This window comes from Choristoneura fumiferana, chromosome 22, assembly GCF_025370935.1.
Source record: "Choristoneura fumiferana chromosome 22, NRCan_CFum_1, whole genome shotgun sequence".
NCBI lineage: Eukaryota > Metazoa > Arthropoda > Insecta > Lepidoptera > Tortricidae > Choristoneura > Choristoneura fumiferana.
Window position 1 is genome coordinate 4,310,526 of NC_133493.1, and position 24,662 is coordinate 4,335,187.

The 24,662-nt window shown below is 37.3% G+C and overlaps 1 protein-coding gene across 1 annotated transcript in view; it reads right to left on the reverse strand.

Moving 5' to 3' along the window:
• The window catches only part of LOC141440178 (photoreceptor-specific nuclear receptor-like), a 51,676-nt gene that overhangs the window by 21,338 nt on the left and 5,676 nt on the right, over positions 1-24,662 (reverse strand). Inside the window, exon 4 of the mRNA XM_074104639.1 lies at positions 14,551-14,654. Within this exon, the coding sequence (XP_073960740.1) occupies positions 14,551-14,654 (104 nt within the window). The remainder of the gene's footprint in view (positions 1-14,550; positions 14,655-24,662) is intronic.

The window sequence follows — 24,662 nt, forward strand, 5'->3', positions numbered from 1 at the left end:
TGTGAATGTATGTATATGGTGAGAGTGTAGTGATGTTTCGTTTTCCACTTGAGTTGGCTGTCTTTAAGTTTTTTGTTTTGGTTTTGAACTGTTTCTTTTCCTTAAGTTCGATGGATAAAGTAAGAAAAAAATCAATACTAATACGGACACAGACACAATCCAATACGATAAGTTTATTTAGGCATGAACATATTTTTGCTTCGATTGTTGTTGAGTTAGCTATGTTTGTTGTATGATTGTTGAGTTGATACATTAGATTTTTACAGGAATAGGTAGTCAATACCCTAATGTATATAGTATTATTAGATTCCCTTTGTAAAAGATAGGCAGAAGTAGAAAAGGGGGGGGGGGTTTCCTGTTTCAAAGCACATGTCAGTCGGATAGACGTAGCTGTCTTACACATTTGATGGTAAAATAGTAAGGTTTGACAGTAACTGCAAAGAATGTACAATGGGAATTAGCGGTAGAATGTTGAAATGAGACAATGTTTAAAATTATGAAATCATATACAATGAATATTGAAAATATAGTAGGTAAGTATTACGTATGTATAAGACATAAAATTCATCAACATTTATCCCAAAATAAAGTCTTACAACAATATTCGCAAAAAAACTAAAATACTAAACTGTATTCAGCAACTGTTACCCAAAACCAAACAGTTAACTACCCACTAACCGACTTCCGTTTAAACTACGGTTAACTGACAAACTGAAACACAGATTAACCCACACATACGGACCTCCCACCACCCCAACTATAAATCAACTCGCCCCTCCCACATCCGGCCGCAGCCATCTTTGAGATCTCACTTCCGGCGTTGGCGAAAGGATGGATGTTAGTTTTTCTATAAGTAAGAGTGAGAGGGGTCGGGAGTCGAGAAGTGTCGCTTTTTGAGGAAGGCGTTTGTGGTAGTGTCGCCGTGTTGTGAAAAAACAGCAGTCTTAAATGTGTGCGTGAGGACAGTATGACACTAACACGTAGCATTTTCAGCTACTTAAATGTTGGTGAACAACTGAAAGAATAATGTAGTGCTCAGATGTAATGTAACACAATACATGTTGACTTTACTGACAGTGGGGTATTCTTTTGTAACACTACAAATTCCACAAAAGAAATCACAGCTTAAAATTAGATTAATTAGATGCAATTACACATTTTAGTGATTATCATCACCATCATCATATAGGTATTAGCCTTAGAACAAAGACCAACTGTAACTGAACTGTAGGACAAAGGCCTCCCCCATAGACTTCCATTTACTTTAGTTGGAAGCGGCCTGCATCCACTGTGATGAACCCGCTACGTGTACGGCGTAAACAAAACATTTTAATTTATGACGTACTTACTAGTACCTATCATATTTCCACTGAATATTGACTGAAGTCATTATCTTTAACACCAGGAAACAAGTATTCACACAATTAATTGACTTGTTTATTTTGAACATTTATTGAACCAATCACGCTAAGGAAAATTCTAGACTATGATGCAATATAATTTTATACGTAGGTACGTTATGTCATCATTATATTGTCATTCCAAATGTAACCACAATAATATCGGATGCTTTCAACGAATCAATTTAGCCATGACTTAGTGTCATGTCATGATGTGCTTTAGGTGCGTCGTAGGTATGTACATACCATCAGCCAAATAAGTGATCTACCACTCTAAAGTTGATAATCGTTTGCATTTCACAAAACAATGATGCTATAGACGTGTCTGTCAAATTGAAAGTTCCACTTTAGCAACCTATTAATTTGATAGGAACTTGTTTAAAAGATAGACCACTTATTTGGCTGATGGTACCTACAGTCGAGGGCATAACGACGATGACTAGTACACATTTCTAAGCCCATGTTTACCACGAATTTTATAACAATCTACGAGTATTTGTGTGTAGTTCATGATAGAAAGGGACCCATCTCTTCCCTTAGGTGTAGTAAATGTTGACCAAGAGACTTAATGTGAGAGTAGGCAGCTTTCTATTCATCATCATCCCAGCCTCACTGCTCGTCACAGGCCTCCTCTCAGAATGAGAGAGCTTGGGCCGTAGTTCCCACGCGGGCCCAGTGCGGACTTCACATACACCACTGAATTGTTGTTCCTTTACCGTAAAGCTCGTGGTAAATTCAAATGTAAATCCGCACATGATTTCTGAAAAATTCAGAGGTGCGAGCCGGGGTTTGAACCCATGATCCTCTGCTTGAGAGCCATAGGTCAAACTACTCCGCCACCACGGCTTTAGCTTTCTATTGCTAAGTATGAACTTCAGGCTCCAGAACAGCGGTGTGGATGTCAAGGGAAAAACACCGCACTATTTACCCAAGAAAGTCGTCAAGATAGAAGGTTTGCCAGTAATCCTCAATCAACGACCATGATCACTCTGTCAAGTAGATGAGAAGATATTTGTGTGTTGGGTATTAGCGGTGCATTTATCGATACCGATACGGCGGATAGGCATCTCACGGGCTTCCTGAAGCCCGTGTTGCTCTAAGTTCGATCGATTTATTTATTGCTCTAAGTTGCATCGATTTATTTTTCGAAAATATACTCTTCGGTTACAGGCTCATTCTGGCGTCATTTTAGGCCATTATTCTGATCAGAATAACAACAGAATTTTCGTATAACCCTCTCCGACTGAAGGACTGATGGTTCAGACTGATGAAAATTAACTGTTTTCAATGGTACCTCTATTCGTCAATCCGATGTAAATGATAGAAAACCAGAATGATAAACTGAGCTAACGCCAAAATGAGCGTGTAACAAGTCTTAAAGGTGAAATAAGGAATGATAACGCGATGTATTGCTGAAGTCGTGATTTATGTACTGCTTACTATGTATGTATTTGCCGTTCGGAGCTCGAAACAAAAAGATGGTTTTATTTTTTCTTTCTAATTTGAATCTTTAGGAAAACGAAGAAAACTGACGTGTCCCGAGTGACATTAACATTCTCTAGTTATACTGATGACCAGTCAAAATTTTGTCCAATTGAAACTACTGAAGCTGAACACGAAAATGCACAATTTCATCCCTGTGGTAAATAAAGATGAGCAAGCACTTTAATTTATTACTTCGTAGACAAAGTCACAGACAACAGCTAGTTTAGTGTATTGTTCCCATAATTTAACTCGCCCTTTCGAATCCACCGTGACAGAAAACGAAATAACAGTAAATAAAAACCTATTATCCTTACATTAACCCAATTTTATCAACAAATTCAATCAGCAAAGTTTAACGCCGAACAAGACTCTGGCAATCAAACTTCGACTCAACCCAATGAGATCCAACAATGAAACGTTGATTCAATTCAACTCTTAAAGAAAGCGTCAGAAACGCGTAATGAGGTAACGGGGTTGAGGGGTTGGTAGAAGTAGAGATGTGCCAAACACCATCGAGTACCGGGATGATATTTTATTACTCTTTGTATCAAAAGTTAGAAATCGTAAGTTTTTTTTTTTTTATACGACTGGATGGCAAACGAGCAAGTGGGTCTCCTGATGGTAAGAGATCACTACCGCCATAAACATCTGCAACACCAGGGTATTGCAGACGCGTTGCCAACCTAGAGGCCTAAGATGGGATACCTCACGTGCCAGTAATTTCACCGCTGTCTTACTCTCCACGCCGAAACACAACAATGCAAGCACTGCTGCTTCACGGCAGGATTAGCGAGCAAGATGGTGGTAGCAATCCGGGCGGACCTTGCACAATAAGTCCTACCACCTGCAAAAAAGTTTGCCGGATTAACACTAACTGTTAAAATAATGACGTGAATAGCCGAGGTAGAAATTATAAGATATTCTTAGATGAATCCTCATACGAGTAAAAACATAAAAAGTAACGTGATTCTGATTGTCTGACAGATATAAATCACATAGCCTAAATCACTGGAAAAAAAGCGATTTTTCAAAATCCCCACGTGATAGAAAACTAGCAAATTTTTAGCCTTTCACGGGAGCAAACCCGCTAGATAAAGTTAATTTGTAGATAAAACTGACTAATAGGGTTCCTAAATGATGAGTCCAAGGAAAATATTTTAATATTGTGGGTAGGTACCTAGCTAGTATATGAAATATTAAATGAGGAAAGTATGAAGAGAATAATAATTACGTATTAGTCTGCCAATGTACAATGATTATATATATATAATTAATATACAATTTGATTGCGGTTTACCTTCACGAATAAACATTATACTCAACCACGTGACAATATATAGAAAAGAGTCAATTAGCAATAAAATACACGTAAATTCTTCTGAAATTAAAACACAACCATACTTTTTCAGCTAAAAGCGAGAGAATTCGTGACTACGCGAAACAATCATAATCATGATACTTCAATACAGATTTCGCCAAAATTCCAACCTAAAATGACGAGGCACATCATTAGTCGGGCCCCAGGAGCGAGCCCTGAGGCACACCCGCCCTCTTTATCACTTTACTCTGTTACTCTGGCTTTGTATTATTTTGCTCTCGGCTCTGTGAAAAGGAAAGCGTAATTCGGTTACGTTTTGAGATGTCGACGGTAGTCACAATCTAATTATTCAAGGCACTGCGCTTTACATCGTCAAAAGCCTCAGCTAGTTCTAAAACAATTAACGGTTTCGCTGTAATTTTGGTTTATTCAAATGGACTGGGTGACATGAAGTTTTAGATTTGGTTTGTTCGTTAGCGTAATGTGAAACGTGGAGGTTAGTGTTGTGAAAGTTTTTAGAATCGTGTACAGAATTTAATAGAGGGGTTTCATTAATTAAAAGTTAAGTATCTCACAAACGCATTACGCCCACTAAATGTCAATATTGATAATAAGAATAAAAATGGTTAAGTATGTAAGTATGGTATGGTGATGGTTAATGATTTAAGGGCGTTATTTATAAGTACCTATCTATATACATACTTCAAAGGGAAAAATCAGTGGCGTGGCGTAAAAACTCAATTTTCACCAGAGGCCGTATTGCCTAATGTTTCTGACGCTCGCTATCGCAATCAAATGACAGTTTTTGTATGCGAAATCTGTCATTTGACGATCGCGTGCGTCGGAAACGTTAGGCAATACGGCCTCTGGTCTCCTAAATTTTTGACATGACATCAGTAATGCCATGTAGGTGTAAAGCAGAGCTTGTGTACATAACTACTAATTACGAAGTGTGCATAACAAGACATACCTACCTCTAACTTACGCTCTCGGCTTCTCTCACTTCTTGGGTTGCCTAATGTAAATATTTACTTCACACCACTGAAACCCACAAACAAGGAAGAATCCTTTGCCACTTCCAACTGAAGCAACTAGAGGTGTATGCGGGAGGCCTATATCCAACAAGAGACATCTTTCGGCTGATAAGATGATAATAACGATGACGATGATAATAAGGATTATTATAAAGTTAATGAATTATAATTGTGTACTAGAAAAAATACAGCGTAACTAGACAGAAGCTAGTAAATACGAAAAAGAGTAGAAAGCAGGGAATTAAAGATTCATTTGTAAAATTAAATGCTAATGGCACAATTTTGAGTTTTAATCCACATGGCACCTCCTTCGCGGGGCTTGAGCCGAGGATTAAGGGAGTACACTCGGCTTCTTTATGCTCTGAATATAATTTTGTATCAACAATGTTTACTATTTCATTTTAGCTTTCAGAATTTAAGTTATGGTGTACTGAATAGGCTGTACCTTCGATTCGATTTCCACTTGGTATCTTGTACCTACTCCTTTTCCAAAAATAATAAAATAGTGTCCTATTCACAACCGCAATGACACATACTTTCCTACGTGTTGTCTATTTGTACTTAATACTATTGTTGTGTCTTGTGTTGTGAATAAATGTATTTTCTTTCTTTCTTTTCTTTAAAAATTACATCGTGGTTTTAATTGACGTTGTTATAAACAACAGTGTGAAATTTCATGGCATACCCAGCAGAGGAGATTTCGAGATTTTATTCCGATTCCGTGGGAACATCGGGATAAAAAGTAACCTGTTTTATTATAGATATCTTCATACCGAATTTCATTCAAATTCATCCACTCATTTTTGCGTGATTGAATAACAAACATAGGTACCTACATACATTAAGTACATATTATTATCCACATAATGTAAACCGATTTAGATGAAATTTGGTAGGTAAAAGTACACATAGTTTGAGTCTTGGGAAAGGACATTTAGGATAGTTTTTAACCTGGAAAATTGCATAGTTCCGGCAGGATAGGCAGACTACAGACTAGTTTATAATATTAATAGGATGTAGTATAACCTGTATAACCATATTAAGAGTAAGAGTAATGTTAGTGAGAAATAGTATAACTATATTAAGAGTCCGATTGTACACCGAATCCGACGTCGCGTACCCTAACACTTAACTGTTTATACCGAAGTTAAGGCTGCAGTAACAGACACTGATTAATGCGATTTTAATCCCTGCACAAAACCCTTAAATCCAACCCTGAATTAATGGCCCACCTTCCAAAAGGTCACATCCACCAACCCCCCAATGCCAACCGTGTCCTCTCGGCAAAGGACCCAAAATCCAATGAGACACAAACACAAACAATTGAATAAAGCCCCATCGAAATTCGAAACTTAAATCCAGATTTCTAACTTTTAAGCGAACAAATATGACTTCAAAGTGTATTAGTACAGGGTTGAGTTTAAAACCGCTAGAACATAAATTTTCTTTAACACAAATTCAACCTTATTTTAACGGAACGAAAATTTAGAATCCTTCGTTGTAGATTGTGGGAATCAATAACCATTAAGCCGAATCAAGTTGACAGAAGTCGTTTAAGAGTGAGACGGGGATAGGGTTTTGCAGCGGGTATGAGGAGGACGACACGGTTTCGAGGGTTCCTCTTTGATTAAATGGCGGGACATCGGCAGATGAGACCTGCACCTGATGTATTTGATTTTATTTCGCAATTATGGGGTAACTTTATTGTTCTGTGAGCCGAATTGGGATACAGGGGTTTCTAAAAAAAGGTAAAGGTAAGTAAATGAAATTTTTGAATCTGACATGTTTTTGACAGGATTTTTTTAACAAGTTAGCTTTTTACCGATGACACTATTTACCGGCCGTACAATAACGACATGAAAATACCGACCTGATATTTCGTGTACACGCCCTTAGAAAAACTTGTATCGGGTCGATATTTCCATTTCGGTATTATCCGTGCCGGTAAATAGTGTCATCCCTTTTTACAAGATGTAGTCAAGTGAAGGTAAAGTTTAATGAACTAGTTCTCCTTCTCCTTCTGCTTCTTTTTCTGTGTGTTTATGTTTTTTTTGTTTATTTGTGTGTCTTCTGTATAAGTGAATAAATGTCTTCTTTCTTTCTTTCTTTCTTTACCTACTTTAATTTATATTATACAGCTTGAACACTGTATTGTATGATAGCAACATTATGCCTTTGTGTAGTTTTTGAGTCATAGATATATTTTACTGCAGTTAATAATGATATTTCTTAGTATTTTAATTTCACACTCTTTTTTGCGACCCGTCGACATCATTAAAACCATACAGTAGGTAGAATATCTAAGTCCATAATTTCGTGCGAAAATTTTAAAAGTTCTCAATCAAACCGCATCTTGTATGCCCCGCAGCCGAATCTAATAGAACGTACTAACAGAACTGTACATTCGACTCATTAGGGCACTACAAAGAACGCCCCAGAGCGTATTTAAATGAGGGAGTAACCGCAGTGTATTAATTTAGTGTCTAATTGTTGTTAAAGGCGTGGTGGGCGTCATTGTGGTCTGAGAGGAGTGGATTAGTTGGTCTGTCACACGCTTAGGCACTAATCGTACCTTAGAACAACCACACTGCACCATTCCTGCCTTATAATCTTGAGTTTGAACCGTTTAAATTTGCATTTTTTAGAGTTTTATCAAATCAATATTAAGATCGATCAGTATTATGGTAGGTTCATTTGCCTATTCTCGGTCAGCTCAGCTGTTTCCACCACAGGTGCTGAGCGAGGAGAGCTAAATGAAGCGTTTCATTAGTTCATGAAAAACACATTCCTTGCAGTACATCCTCGCACGTCTCTGATGTAACACAGCCTAAACCTGTTACTAAAAAAAATGTTACTGACACATAAAACTGATTACCGTGTAAGAATCAATATGTTGAAAGCTTGTTGAAAGACACGGTCATTATTGTAAAAGCGTTCACAATGGAGTGAGCCGCAGGGCAAGGGTTAGAGGCACTAATGACACGCTGAGAGGGAGGAGGCGATGGTGAGAAAATGGTACAGTTGCGTACACATTTGGTTATTGACAGCTAGGGGTCATCCGCAAATTAAGTGACATGAACAGAAACAACATTACATGTTTCTATGCAATTGTACAGCATTGGCTATAATAAAATTGACCTTGGTGCGCTGTAAATTTCGAAAATAAAATCACATAAAATAAAAAGACGAAACAAAACACAAATAATATCACAATAAAGAAACTTGAATATATTAAAAAGATAGGTACATAAGTTTTAGAACTACTTATTTTTGCTGACTGAAAAGGAAAAGCTACTAAAATTCTGCTTACGTTACTCGAAAACCCCTTTGATAATCACTCTTAATTTATCACTAACAACCTTATTGATAATTTATTTTACCAGGCGTTAACTTTATCTCTTTATGGAGTTTACAATAATAAGGAGCTGTACAGAGGTATGGTTGTAATATCAGCGGCGTTTTAGCCCATGTAGCGCTCGTGTGCAATTATTACTTTAGCGGCATCTAGGAAGCGCGCGGTCAAAATGGAATAGGTACAAAGTGCCGCGGCCGGCGCCCCTAACACCGCTGCGCCCGCGTGCAACGCACACCCTGCACTATAGGTAAAGACGCCTGTATCTTAAGGGGCTATTTTACCACCCACTGATTAATTTTATTTGACGGATAAATGTGATGCCGTCTCCGTCTATTCGAACAAAACAAATAGAGACGGCGTCACATTTATCCGCCAGATAAATTTAATCAATGGATGGCGAAACAGGGGGTCAATGAGATTGGATCTAGGATCCGTTTAAATCATGTATACTGTTTGTTTCGATTTACTTCTCAACTAGGTATTGCCCGCACTCCGTCCGTGTAGTATTCGTTTATCGCTATCCCGTGAGAACTCTGTCCAAGGCTCAAACTATCTATATACCGAATTTCATCTAAATCGGTTCAGCGGTTTAGACGTGAAGAGGTAACTAACGAACAGACTTACAAACTTTCGCATTTGTAATATTAGTGGGATGCATTGTTTAAGAATAAAGATACGGGTGTCTGAGTAAGCTGTACGGGTCTGCAGTGGCGTGGCGATTTAACAACTCCATTGCCACCGTATTACATGACATCAATGATGTTAATGTTAAGTATGGCAAAGGGTTGTGTACACTAACTAGATGGGCGCGTGTAAACACCTGACTCTTCGAGTTGCCTAACGAAAACGTTCACTTCACGCCATTGCTGTTCGATATCATCAACCAGTATATTGGAAGCGTAACGAACTAAAACTATTTTTGTTACTAATTTCTTAAAATAAAACTTAAGTATCCAAAATGACCCAAAAAAGTCGTTAGTCGCGTGACGGGTTAAAAATTTCCCACGCCATTGCTGCCACTGCCAAATGGCAACAATGGTAAAAAAAAAACAAACTGCTGGGTTGCCTAAATTTTAACCATTCTCGAATCGCCCTTTCTACACTCACCGTAAAGCTAGTATAGATATAGAGATATACTTTTTAGAATTCCGAAGTCAAAACTGACACGTTCGAGATTTACAGACTCGTTTTTTTAAGATCCCTTACTTTTTTTATCGGTCCAGGAATGCAGTCCCTAGTTCCTAGTTCCATATTTCTGTCGTGCGGGAAACAGTTCCGTTTAAAGCGGACGGTGCTAGATTGCCCACCATCAAGGTTGGTGAGGATCAAATTATTGACGGTTACACGAAGTACGGAAGATTGTACTAAAATGAATGTTAAGAAAAATCACCCTCAAAAGAAAGAAAAAATTATAATAAGAATTGTGAATATAGTTTTGTTTAGTGTTGAAAGATAATCACAGACAACAATTAAAACTTAAAAACAAATTTTCTAATAATCTGAAGATCGTTGTTCACACCACGGCAGAAAGGGGTTAAATAAAAAAAAAACTTTAAAAACCGGCACGCGTCGGCACGTGGCCCAAACCGCTCCGTATACAAATTATGGCTTATACAACCCTAAAAATGTTTTTTTACATTCAATTTGTTTGAGTTTAGTCGTGCATACGTTTGTTAGTTTAGTGAACTGGTGAATGCATGGATTGGTATGGTGTAAGAATTTAAATGATGAGTTTGTTTGCTGGTCTTTGGGCATGCGAATTTCAAATGTCGTCTTTGATTTTTTTGGGGTTGAATCTCCGTAAGGGCCAAAGATACATAGATATAGTGCATATCGTATTTCCATGGGGAAATGCCGGAATACGAGACGGTGCACCTGAAGTGTATGTATGGTGTATGTGTGTGTATGTATGTAAACTCTTAACATAAGAATAAAATAAAATGAAATACTTACCTACAAATACACAGAAAGATTATCCAATGCATTGTTAAACTTAGGTTATATTTCACCATACATTGAAAAATAATATAGTATAGCACAGTAACATAATGAGGGCTATCGTTTTTTGTCTCACTAGATGGCGCACTGTTGCATGAGGTTTTTAAGTATGACTTTCAAAGTCTGTTATTACGGGCGTGAAAACAAAGTTTAGATTAAAATCATATTTAATACACCTTAAAACCGTACCATAAAAATATCGAGCATGCCACAGTGTTGCATAGTCCCTGTTTTGTTCGGAAATAAGGGAGGACAAAGGTTTCCGATAGACAAAACTGTCTCAAAACACAGACATTCATTGCCCCGGAACGCATATTTGCCATAATTAATTTCAAACATTGCAAAATATTCACAAAGTTATTCTAATTATAAATAAACCCGCGTAGCTGACCCAATAACTATGAGATTTGACATTTCGGAGACCTCACGCTGCACTAGCGCCTCTAGCGGTGAATTCATACGCGATAGCCCTCATTGTAGCAATTTAATCCATCCATCCATACTAATATTATAAATGCGCAAGTGTGTATTTGTGTGTTTGTACGTTTGTCCGTCTTTCACGTCGAAACGGAGCGACGGATCGACGTGATTTTTGGCATGGAGATAGTTTATCGGCCAGAGAGTGACATAGGCTACTTTTTATCCTGGAAAAATGTACAGTTCCCAAGGGAACAGCGCGCGATAACCGAGTATCACGCAGGCGAAGAAGCGGGCAAAAGCTAGTCATTTATATAATTTTATGTTATTGTAGAGACTGTATCCTGCAGACAAACGGTGAAAACAGTTTTGCTGGGCTCTGTGAAAAAATAAACGGTATTTTTATGAAAGAATGTCAAAAATAGTTATTTGTGTCACAAGGGAGCAAAATGGTGTATTTACGGCGAGGGCGTACATTGAATCCGGAATGTAGTGAAGGATTCTACAATAGAATCCTGAGCGTAGCGAGGGATTCAAGTGTTAACGCCCAAGTTAAAAATAATTTGGCTCCCGAGTGGCTCATACAACTTTTCACACCGAGCATTAAGAAACTTGAAAAAAAAACAAATTATTAAAGAACAACCAGCATAGAAAATGGCGTGGCTTTACAATTATCATCTTCAAAAAATGGCATTGGAATAAAATACTTAGAAAAGCCTTGAACAGAAAAGTTGCACTTTGCTCCCTCTCGTCAGGGAGGAAAAGTTACTTTCTGAAGGAGAGGTGTGAAAAAATATTTTCATTAATTAAAAAAAAAAGTGACATATCTAATGCCGTCTCTGTTTGTTTGTCCGAATGAATAGAAATAGCATCACATTTATCTGTCAAATAAACATGCTTTTACATTCTGCTAAACTGAACTAATAAGCGATAGTAGGGGTTAGACTCTACGGTGACTCACTAGATATACACCTAGAATTCGTAGCTACTTAATAAAATAAACTAATAAAAACCATTTCGGGGGCACGTCAGCAATAATAGATTACGCCTAATTGACCCTAGTTCACAAACTAAAACATTCACTCCGATCAACTAACAACTCTTAACAATACTATGGATTGTTTGCTTCCCTAACTGCGTTTGTAAGTTGGTTACAGTGTGTATGACGGGGCATGCGTCGTGCAGATTTGTTCTTTGTCGGATTTGATGTGTTTTGATATGTTTATACTTTATACAAGTTGTTAAGGTATGTTTGTTCAGCGTGAGAATGTTAGGGTACACGGGGAAAATTAAACAAAAGGTATATTATAGATCACTAGATGTTGCCCGCACGCGCACTCCGTGCCATCCCGCGGGAACTACTCAATTTTATGGGATAAAATAACTATGTCCTTCCCTGGGACTCATACTATCATATAGTAGACGAGACAAGGTAACAAATAAATGAACAGTGTTAGTAACATAAAAACTTTTTTATTTGACCAAACGTTATTTGTTGCTGGCCATCAACAATGTGATTGTAGTTCTACTTTTTTAGATTAAAAATAAAATGGTTGCTTTTCTGTCATAAGAAAGTTAACACGCATTTTTATTTCACAAAACTAATTTTAATGTTGTTATAAACAAACAGACTTACAAACTTGGGCTCCACAGAAAACTAGCTTTACTGCACATAAAGTGCGGCAACAGACAACACAATGCTGAGTGGAGACCCTTTTTGGTATCCTGCCATGTCATTAAGTAGCATAGTTTTAGTGCTAGTTTTAGTCTTAGTTTTAGGTGGTACTTATGAAGCCAAAATAAATCTTTCTTTCTCTTTCTTTCAAACTTTCGCATTTATAATATTAGTGGGATAACTAGTATCTTTAATCACTGAACTTCTGTTGAACGTTGCAAGTTAAACTGAGTCCGTATGTCTGTCCGCTGTAGAGAAAATCAGTCATCGGTCCGGTCATCAGATAGCAGTAAATAGTTACAGTTTTTTTTTAACCACAAGGTTCCTGTCCAAAAATAGATTGAGAAGTACTGGCCCTATACTACGAAGTGCAAAATATGTACTTCGTATCTTGCCGTCCCACTGACGCATATAGTATTTAATATGAGAATGAGAGGGACGGTAAGATACTAACTTCGGTTTTTGGGTTTCGTAGTAGCTCCCCTTCTACCAAAGACAACTAATTCGTGGGTTTTAGCAGAAGTAGAAGAAGGAGCAGCAGAAGTGGATAAACAGTTACACGGTGCTCAAAATGTACACACGACTCTACTGCCAGGGTAATAAGAATAAGAGACGTGTAGCATTTTAAGCGCCACAACTACTCATCTACTTCTGTTGCTGACTGTACTTTAACAAGGTGGAAGCAAACTAGAGGGTTCACTAATGTCTAACCAAATCATTCTTTTTACAAATGATTCGTTTCAAAAATGTATCATTATAATAATAATAATAATATGTATTTATTTCTCCACCACCGGTTACAACATCAGTATTGAACTTAGTTACAATTACAGTCAGACCCGTGTGGCAGAGGCTGGTGCCCGAACTAGGAAGGACCTGTGTGTCAGGTCACCAGGTCTCCGACCCCCAGAAGTCTGTAACTACTATTTAACAAAGTAATCTAAGGTTAACACAATACAAGATATATCAAAAACAAAAATAATCTAGGAATGTATGTGAGTGTGCGAGCGTGAGTTTGCGTTCGTGTGTGTGGGTGTGTGTGTGTGTGTGCCCACTATCGGGAACCGAACATTATCGGGTGGTTAGATATTCCATACATTCTATGCAATTGTCATGAGTAGTTTTTCCGTTTCATTATTATCCAAACTAAGCAACCATTGCGTTACCACACTCTTACAGCGAATTTTAGTTAAATGGTAGATCGACAGAGATGCATTTAGTTTATTGTAGAGAAAGCCTCCCAAAAAGTAGTAGAATTTATGAGTGAAACGGGTGTTGGAATTTGTCAAATCCATTTTATTTTGAAACTTGTAAGGGGCTGTTTCACCATCCAAATCCATTGATTAGCGTTAACTGGCGGTTAGGTGTGATGCCGTCTCTATTTGTTTTGTTCGAATAGACGGAGACGGCATCACATTTAACCGTCGGTTAACGCTAATCAATGGATGGTGAAACAGCCCCTAAATGTTTCAGGATTTTTATAAAACTAACCTAACCTATAAAGTTCTACACAATAATAGTCTTCAAATAAACCCTGAATAGTTTTATGAGCACTAGGTAATTATGGACCCTGAGTCCGTAAACAAATATTTTTAATTTAATTTAGTTATTTTTTTTCAGCGAAACGAAAGGAACGTAAACTGCTTCAACTTTGCCTTCTGGCCCCAACATTGCCTGATTCCATTTAGAGTCGATAACTTAGCACTCTTATAGGTTTTAAACTTTTATCTACACGGGAATTATTATTACGGGGGATAAAAGTTTTAAAAACCTAGAAGGGTGCTAGTTATCGACTCCAAATTGAATCAGGCAATGTTGGACCAGAGGGCAAAGTTGAAGCAGTTCACGGTACCAAACTGGAGACTTACCATCTTTGTTCATTCCCATGGTGAGGCACTTCTTAAGGCGGCAAGCCTGGCACTGGTTGCGATGCGCTTTGTCGACCACGCAGCGGCCCGTGCCCGCTTGACACCTAAAAAAAAGTATTTATTAGTTCTCTATTTACACCGATTTGGAGTCCGAGCGTTAGCGAGGGCTTTAAAAAGCACGAGGGAAATATAAATTACTTAATGCGAGGTGCATAATCTGCTCTCTTTCAACTATTACAGGAATAGTAGACGAAAAAAATACTCATGCTAAACAATTAATAGGAAAGAAATGTCACTAGCACTCGATGATTCAATTTTTGTAAGTTTACATTCGCACTCTCAAAAAATGTCCACGGAAAATTCGCAAGGTTCCCGCCAATTTGTTTTTTTTTTTAATTTCTTACTTTTTTGGGCAGAGTTAGTAGCAGATATTTTTACCCGCGATCTGTCAAATTTCGGATGGGCGCCAGGTTGGCTAACCAAACAAAGTTTTTTTTTTTAAATACGCGGCTACTTACTATTTTTAGTAACAATTTTTTGTACGCAATCTGTCAAATTTCATAAGACCGTCAGGTTGACCAACCTAACACTTGATTTTTTTACACTATGCAGGCTAATTTTATAGCAAAAATACTTGTGTTACCTTTTGGTGGTGTAATAAAAAAAAGTAAAATAATGCAATAAAGGATTTTCATACATTTTTTCTGCTCTAGAGCAGAAAAGTCCCGCTTTGTGGTGGGTATTTAGTGCGGTTATGATGAAATTAAAGCATAGTTGGAAGAAAACAATTTTTATGCGCTAGTCTATAGAGCATAAAAATCTAAAGTTTAGTGAATAAGCTAGTCTAGTCTAGTTATCGTCCTCATCATAATATCATATCAGAAGTAGGACGTTAGGTACGTCCACTGCTGGACATGGGCTCCTCCATACGCCTTCTTAAGGCAAAAGGCGAACTCCAAAGCTTTTGCCAGAGGACCAAACCTCCAGTTGCTTCGGTGGATATGGCCTGCATCCCCGTTAGCCTATGGCTTTAACCAGGTCATCCGTCCATTTCATTAATGGACGTCCTACGCTGCTTGCCGATCCGCGGTCTCCATTTGAGATCTTTTCGGCCCCAATGACCATCTGTTCTCCGCGCTCTGACCTGACTATGATCATGAAAATTAGCTAATTCGCTTGATTAAAGTTAAGTGAGTAAGCTAGTCTAGAGTGTAGATATATGTTAAGACTTCGTCTAAGAAAAATAAAAACTTTCAAGACACAAACATAACTAAGCATTATGTAGTCTGACTTTGGTTAAGTGGTCTGTTGTGTAGTAAGGTACAAGAAAAATGAACGCAAATGTTCATTTGCAATGTTGAGTTTAAGTATTTTTTGCAATCGAAGTGAAAAGTAGTGTTTGTTAATGAAACCCATTGCACTTTTTGTACCTATAATATACTATTTTGTTAGTTATATCCCATGCACTTGTCTTTTAAGCATTGAAGTTTTTGTCATGTCAAATTCAAAACACTTCGTTAAAACTAAACACAAAAAGAATTACAATCCACGTCGTCCCCCTATAATGGAATCAAGCAATCAAATCCCACTAATCCCTACCAAAAACTGGCAACACCAGAGCCAAAGAGAACGCATCTGTAGCGAGTCTATGGCAAAATTACAATAGAGGGGCTGGCAACACTTGAGTCCACTTAATCCGAACTGGTAAGCATATTTCTATTCTTGTTGCATCTGTGCCCATCTATGAGAGAGAGGTTATGGTCGCGGAGAAAGCGAGAAAAAGCTAATAGTTGACATAGAATAGAATTATGAAATTTTGTAAGCAAGGCACACTGCATAAACAAAGTAATCAGAAAAATAAGTATCTCAGAATTAATTGTGTTGTAGCTATGCTGCAATGGACCGTAGCAGCAGCAGGGAGTAAACATTTTCTTTAAGCAACCTCGTGAGTGACACAACACAAGAGCAAGTTAGTTATCTTCGGATATAACTCCCTGGAATTAGAGTAAACAAGCTTTGTTAATTTTAATACTTGTCATTACTGACGTATTATAACAAAGCTTGTTTCATGTATCATGTAAGAACCAAATTTGATGATTCAGTGAGAATCGAGTTTTCCCAACGCCTCGATAGTTTGTCAATGGGTACGTGAACGAAAATATATACTGAGTTAAATAAAGAACCGAACTAGAGTCGATTCAATTAAAATAGGTCATTTATGTATTACCTTGTAAACTAGGTATTCCTACGGCTGGCTATAGGTTTGTAGCTGGCTATAGATTGTAACTAGTAGGGTAGTTGACACAATCACAATTAAACAGATACGTTTAAGCAATAAATATTTTGCCAAAAAAATTGTGGCCACTCTTAATTTCCAACTCAATCCACTATTTGTTTAGAAACAACCAAAAACTAGTTAAAAGCTGGTATTCAGGGCTAAAATATTTTTTTACTAGGGTCGCATCTTAGAATTATTGTTTTATGGTATCAACTACTACCCAAGCCCGCATCCGCATCACTCAATCCGCTCCCGCTATTCCTCTATCACTCTGTCGAGAGTCTGCGGCTCCCTGTTTTTGGGGTATTTAAATGTGATGAGAATTTAATTTTCGTTTTTTTACGGCAAGTGCATTTTGCTGCTTGCTGTTCACTGTTTACTGTTCTGGTGAATAATTTTATTATATTGATATACCTACTCGTAGCAGCTTTTAACAATAGCGTTTTATTTATAAATTAAGGTTATGTTTTTATGAATTTATAAAGTTTAGTAAGAATGACACTTTAACCTGTCTCGTCATCATCATCATCTCAGCCGTAGGACGTCCACTGATGGACATAGACCTCCCCATAGACCTCCAGTCGCTTATTCTTAGCACTCCCTGGCCCGCCGTTACTGCGACCGCTGCCGTGCAGGACTAGTGGAGCTGCCGGGGACTAGGGGCCTGAGTAAGAATCGTGCTTTCATTTGAGGTTTATGAGGAGGTGTTGCCAATACTCGCCACGCTTGGTAAGCGGGTCTGCGAGCGCAGTATATAGGATGTTAGGGTAGCCACGAAGACGCTGCTGCCCATCTTCTGGTATTATCCCTCAGCCGGTTTCTACGGCGCCCATGGGAAGAGAGGGAGAGGCAAACATAAACCATATACTTATTTATTTATCAACCGAGCGAGCGCAAAGTGTGAGCGAAGAGTCTCCGTACGTCTGTATGGGTCGCATTTCTTAACGTGATTTTTTTATTCGGTTTTCAGAAACTTTATAATATGTCGGACCCGTGGGGAGTAAAAAATTAGATAATTTAGCCATATTGAAGCTCGATAAATAGTTTTAGATTTCAATCTGTACTGTACTAAGAAAAAATTTACGAAGTATGTAGGTACTTAGGCACCATCAGCCAGATAAGTGGTCTATCAATTTTTAAACAAGCTCCTATCAAAGGAATATGTCGCTAAAGTCGAACTTTCAAGTGGTGTTTACTGAGTTCATTAGGTACTTTTTGTTTGCTTATCTGGAATAGTCTTAATATAAAAATAGTCTAAAAATAAATAGTTTAAATTAAAAAAAATGCAACGCACAGATAGTGAAATATTATGCTTTACTTGCTTCATTTGTGACATATTTTGGCTACTTTTTTACACATGACACACTATACATCAAGTTCAACGAGATTCCTTCTGCCTTCTGTTCTAATTTACAATAAAAAAGATCCTTTCAATTGAAAATAGATGCGACAGATAATATTAAAAACAGTTTAACATTTGGCGCCCCATTCGATTAATTCGGCCGCATAATGCTATTGTGATCGCGCCCTTATAATGGTCAAGTGTGACATGTGTACGGCTTTGTGGCAGAATGAACTCTGCCTTAGTCCCGTTAGCTCAATTAATTAAAAAATTAGGACGGTGTTGCGATTTTTTTATATAATTATTTTAGCTGTAATTTCAATATTAGTTATTACATTCAACTTTTAATTTAAATTTATAGTAATTTTTATGTGCAGTGTTGTTTGAGTTTAAAGTTGTCACGTTTTTCAATTTTACTTTTTATTGCTTTTTATTTGGACAGAAACCTTATCAGTTGCCTAACAAAGTTAAATGTATGAATTTACCGAGTACCTACATAAATAATTATTCTTTCCAGCAAAAAGTAGTTACCAAAACATAAAATACGATATGTATGCGGTACTGCTGCAGCTTTTGAGTCATACATATTCAACATATAAAAGTAACTGATATCCATATTTTTTCTTAGATGTAATAAAAGAAAATAAATAAAGAAGTAAGTAATTTACTACAAAAACAAAAGACTATCATCGATACAAACCAGCCACAACCATACATGACTGTATGTATATCGTAGCCACACAAAACTCAAGCACCATGAAACTGAGACTCTCAAAGCGCACCAACTTAACTCATCTACCGCCAACAACATGTAACCAACTGTTTTTTCATACGAAACCCGCCAAATAGTAGAGACACCTAGCGCCACTATCACCCGCAAAAACAAGTTGGCAAAATGCGGTCCTTTTGCACAAATGTCAACTTGGCCGTAAGCCTATTACTAAGGATTATTGGTAATGAAAATATGTTTAATCTGTATTAGTCGTCTGTGTTGGCAGAACTGCTTTCGTTCGGCTGTTAGCTTTGATTGGGATTTTCCTGAGTGATGTGATTGCTTTCTTGTGCGTTCTTTTGAGTTCTGGCTGTCAAAGCTGATTTTTTTATAATAGTTAAAAGAAACCGGCCAAGTGCGAGTCAGCACGAAGGGTTCCGTACCATTATCTTATACAACATTAGACATTAGCAAAAAAAACACGTTTGTTGTATGGGAGCCCCTTTAAATATATATTTTTTTTTAATTTAATTATTTATTACTAGCTTTTGCCCGCGGCTTCGCTCGCGTTAAATGTGGGGTAACACAGATTTACTTTCTACGATCTTTATTTTCGTGTTTTAATTGATTTTTCGTAGAATTCTATTTGCAAATTTTTGAATTTAAAAATCAACCTAGATAGTCATAATTCGTACAAACTTTGAACCTAGATATATAGATTGTTTCCGCGGGATGGGAATAAGTAAATTCAATAGAAAACCACACTGTCCGCGATTAAATTGAAACAGGTTTCCATTATTTCTGGTATCGATTTTTAAAAAACTTTCACTAATAGATTTTTTTAAATCACCTCAGTTTTCCCAGAGATTCCTCCAAACCAAACAAACAAAGAAGCAGACAAAGTTAAATATTTCCTTATCCCATGGGAATTTCGAAAAATCCTTACTTAGTGCACTTCTATTATACTTTATCTACATGTGTGCCAAATTCAGGTCTGTAAAATTTGTATTTTAACTACGCGTCGTCTGTCAGTCAGTCAGCCTGTCACAGTATACTGTTTTATAGGTATGGATAAATTTTGTTACGTAATGAGTTGATTGGTTTGGTGTAGGTACTTAATGTGTCCTCCTAACCGTTAAGGAGTTATACCTTCTATCATCAGCTCACCTGAATAAACAGAAAGAATACAACTAAAGGTGTACCTATACATGCATATGATATTTAAAGAAACTTCCTCTAACTCCTAACCGTTAAGGAGATTAACCTTCCATCATCAGCTCACCTAGATAACATGAAGAAAACAACTATCAGTCTACACGTAAATATAATATTTAAAAAAATATCCTCTACTCCTGACCGTTAAGGAGTTTTACCTTCCATCATCAGCTCATCAACATGAGAAGATGTCTACCAGACGGAAATACTTAAATAACTCGAGAAAATATTATATAAAACGTAATGCGTGCCTACAAAATTTGAGGGTTGCCCTTGATTTCCCTGAGATCCCGTCATCAGATTCTGATTTGGTGACAATGGGACTACCTCGGGAGTAGATATTCCTTCGAATAAAAAAATCATTTTAAAAATTGGGACACAATTGAGTGAGAAATCAGTAAACATACATAAATAAATATATATAGCGGAACGCATAACCTCCTCCTTTTTTTGAAGTCGGTTAAAGGGCTTTTTGCAGCGTACGTGCAGTATAAACTTTTGAATTTTGAAATTTCAGCTTTCTACAACCAGTAAAACGCAAAATCCTGTTTTTCCCGTTCCCATAAGAATTTTGGGAAATGCTCTCTCAATGCTCCCCTACACTCCCAAGGAACCCACTTGCCAAGTTTCAGCTTTCTACGACCAGTAAAACGAAAAATCCCGTTTTTCCCCGTTCTCGTGTGAATTTTGGAAAGTCCTCTCTCAATGCTCCTCTACATTTCCCAAGCAACCTACATGCCGAATTCAGCTTTCTACCAGTAAAAGAAAAGTCCCGTTTTTTCCCTTTCCCGTGTTTTCCCGTTGACGTCAGAATTTCGGGAAATCCTTTTGTAGTACTATCCTATACTCCCCAAGGAACCTAAATGCCAAATTTCAGTTATTCAGATATTTTTCCGTTCCCGTGGGAATTTTGGAAAGCCCTCTCTTAACGCTCCTCTACACTCCCCAAACAATCTTCATGCCGAATTTCAGCTTTCTAGGACCAGTAAAACGAAAAATCCCGTTTTTTCCCCTTTCCCGTGGGAATTTCGGGAAAATATTTCTTAATGGTTCTCTTCACTCTTTAAGCAACCTACATGCCAAATTGCAGCCTTCTACGACCAGTAAAACGAAAAATCCCATATTTTCCCCTTCCCGTCAGAATTTCGGGAAATTCTTTTGTAGTGTTCCCCTACACTTCTCAAGGAACCTCAATGCCAAATATCAGTTTTCTAGGACCAGTAAAACGAAAAATGGATTCCGTTAAACTGAATATAAATCCCGTTTATTCCTTATCCCGTGAAAATTTCCCAAAATACTTAATACTGTTTTTTTATCATTATAATCACCTACTTATATGCCAAATTTGAAGTCTAGTACTAATTATAGTTCATAGGATTCCATGAAACTGAATATATAAATTCCGTTTTTTCCTTATCCCGTAGGAATTTCCACAAATCCTGAAATCGATTTTTTGATTAATGTAATACCTACTTGTGAATCAAATTTGAAGAGTCTAGTTATTATAGTTAACTGAGATAGGGTCACTCGGAATCGAATATATAAATCCCGTTTTTTCCCGTTTCCGTAAGAATTTCCAAAAATCTCCAAATTATTGGATGCTAACATTGTATAAGGTATCTATGTGCAAAATTTTAAGTCTCTAGGTCCAGTGGTTTCGGCTGTGCGTTGATATATCAACGATTGGTTTTTGATTGACTCTGTCACCACATTACCCCCTTTTAGGGGTTGAATTCTCAAAAAACCTGAAACAGGTGTTTACTTATTTATTGTTAAGAGTACTCCTGTGAAGTTTCGAATAAAATAGTCTAACTAATCTTGTTTCCCCATACTAACTTTGGACCCCCATTTCACCCCCTTAGAGGGTGAATTTTGAAAAATCCTTTCTTAGTGCACCCCTAGACCTTAAAAGTAACCTACGTGCTAAATTTGGAATCCCTAGGTCCAGCGGTTTGAGCTGTGCGTTGATACATCAGTCAATCACTTTTGCCTTTTATATATATAGATTAAAATGCGATTTTGCTCACTGATTCCTTATAGCAAAACCTGTCTGTTTGTGGTGCTGAGGTGAAAAAAATGTTACAACACAAATTCATTTTAGTTACTAATGTCATGTTGACATTCCATGTTGGGAAAACAGTCACAACTTCGAAATGTTGCTATTTGGCACCTCTAACGAATACTATTATGGTAACTAGATGTATAGGCAATGGGGTAGTATTTCAATTATTTTGAAATTAGTTACTGGTTAATTTTCACAAGGCCTGGAGTAAAAACTGTACGAATCCTACCTGCTCTCCCCTACCTACTTTTGTCAGAAAAATGCCAATAGACGGGTCTGTCAACTTGAAAGTTCGACTTTAGCGACATATTCATTTGATAGGACGTTGTTTCAAAATTGGTAGACCACTTATTTGGCTCATGGTACCTACGTCCCACTAAAAACTGGGCACGGGTCTTTTCTCAAAACGCTCTCCACTTTAAGCTGTAGTTTCCATACGGACCCAGTGCGTAATATTAGTATGTATCTATTAATGTGTTCCTTCATTGTAACGTAAAGCTTTATTAAGCAGCGTAAAATTTCATAAGTAGGTAATTTTGCATATGAATTTCGAAAAACTCAGAGGCCCCAGCCGGGGTTTGAACCCGCGATCCTCTGCTTCAGAGGCCATAGGTCAAACTATGCCACCACAGCTGAATTAGAAAAAACATTTCCGTTCATCACTTAGGAGTCACCCTGTAAACAAAATCATTAATCATCTTTAATTATTGTCGGTAGATATATTGACTCGGTAACCCCGTTCCAAGAAATGTTACGAATTTCGCTAAACATTACGCTTTGGTTGTTGATTTAGGTGCGCGATTGGACATAGCCGAATTGTGCCGCACCTGTGGCCTGATTGCCGTTATGTACCACGTTATATATGACTTTCTCCTTTTTATAATCTGTTGCAATTTCACTTGTAGGGTACCGTATCTCAAGACATGGTGGCTTAGTGGTTTGACCTAATAGCGTCTCACTCGCACCCTTGAATTTCTAAATTCTTGTGCGAAATACATTCGAAATTTACCACGAGCTTTACTGTGAAGGAATTTTCCTTTTTTTTATCGTCAGGAAGCCTGTACAAATTGTACAGTTTTCATTCCGCACTGATCCTGCGTGGGAACTAGGTACTGCCCAAGCTCTCTCATTCCGAGAAGAGTTCTGTGCCCATCAGTGGGACGTATATAGACTAGGACGATGATTTTTAACTCAAGAAAAAACGGAACGGTAAAAGGATTAATATTATAATGGATTAATATTATATTGTAAGTATGTAAGGAAAAATATATGTGATATTCTCAGTATCGTCGATTAGTCAAAGCTACTGGCAACACAGGGAAAGCTTAAACTAACAGATACAAAAATGAAATCTATTGTCAAGAAGGCATTAATATCTAAGGCGTATTGTAAAATTAATTATTATTTATATCATGGACATGACAGCATTGGCGATCCCTTACTCGTACTTCAAATAGCGAATCTACTGTGTTGAAATACTTGAGATGTAAGTCATATTCATATAGGTACCTAATATTGTAGATCTATTTAAAAATATATACTTTATTGAGTTTCTTGTCGGGTTCTTCTCAACAGAGGGCTCTCCAAACCGGTGGTAGATTTTTTTGACATTCATAAGTGCTTGTGATATTTTGACTTCCACTTTGATTACTTTGTTGTCCATTTGTACGTCGGTCTGACGGTCCGTTAATACTATTTTCTCATAAACAACTAAAAGTAGGCTTAGGGCTGTTTCACCATCCATTGATTAGCGTTAACCGACGGTTAAATGAGATGCCGTCTCCGTCTATTCGAACAAAACAAATAGAGACGGCATCACACCTAACCGCCAGTTAACACTAATCAATGGATGGTGAAACAGCCCCTTAGCGTCCTTTATTGTTCATCCACCATTAACATCTCTTATTTTGTTTTTTTAAATTTTTACCACACAAGGGCTGAATAAATAAGATACTGGCAACACTGCTCTATGATGCACAAAGCCATATAATAAAAAACCGGCCAAGAGCGTGTCGGACACGCCCGAGATAGGGTTCCGTAGCCATTACGAAAAAAAACAAGTAATATTATGTGAAGGGTCAACGGAAAGAACATAGTAGTCACGTTTTTTAAATTGAGATTTTAATCTCAAAATGTAGAGCTCACAAAGTACTATGAATTACCACTGAATTAAATAATCTGAAAACAATATAAAATCTATTTTTTTATCTTTTAAATAAATGGTAACCATAGCAATTGTCCGTGATGCACTAACTTTCAAACCGCTATAACTCAAAAAGTTGCTTAGGTGACTAAACACGTTCTTTCCGTGGATCCTTCATGTGCATTTTATTACAATGAAAACACTTACTACAGTCTTAAAATCTATTACCAGAGAGCGTATCTTCGCGGCACTTACATCATTTTGTTGAGAAGCGCCGTTTTTCGGCAATAACTCAAAAACGGTATATCCGATCATGTTGAAACCAATTTTCGTTGAAAGTATTTATTAAGCGTTACCTTT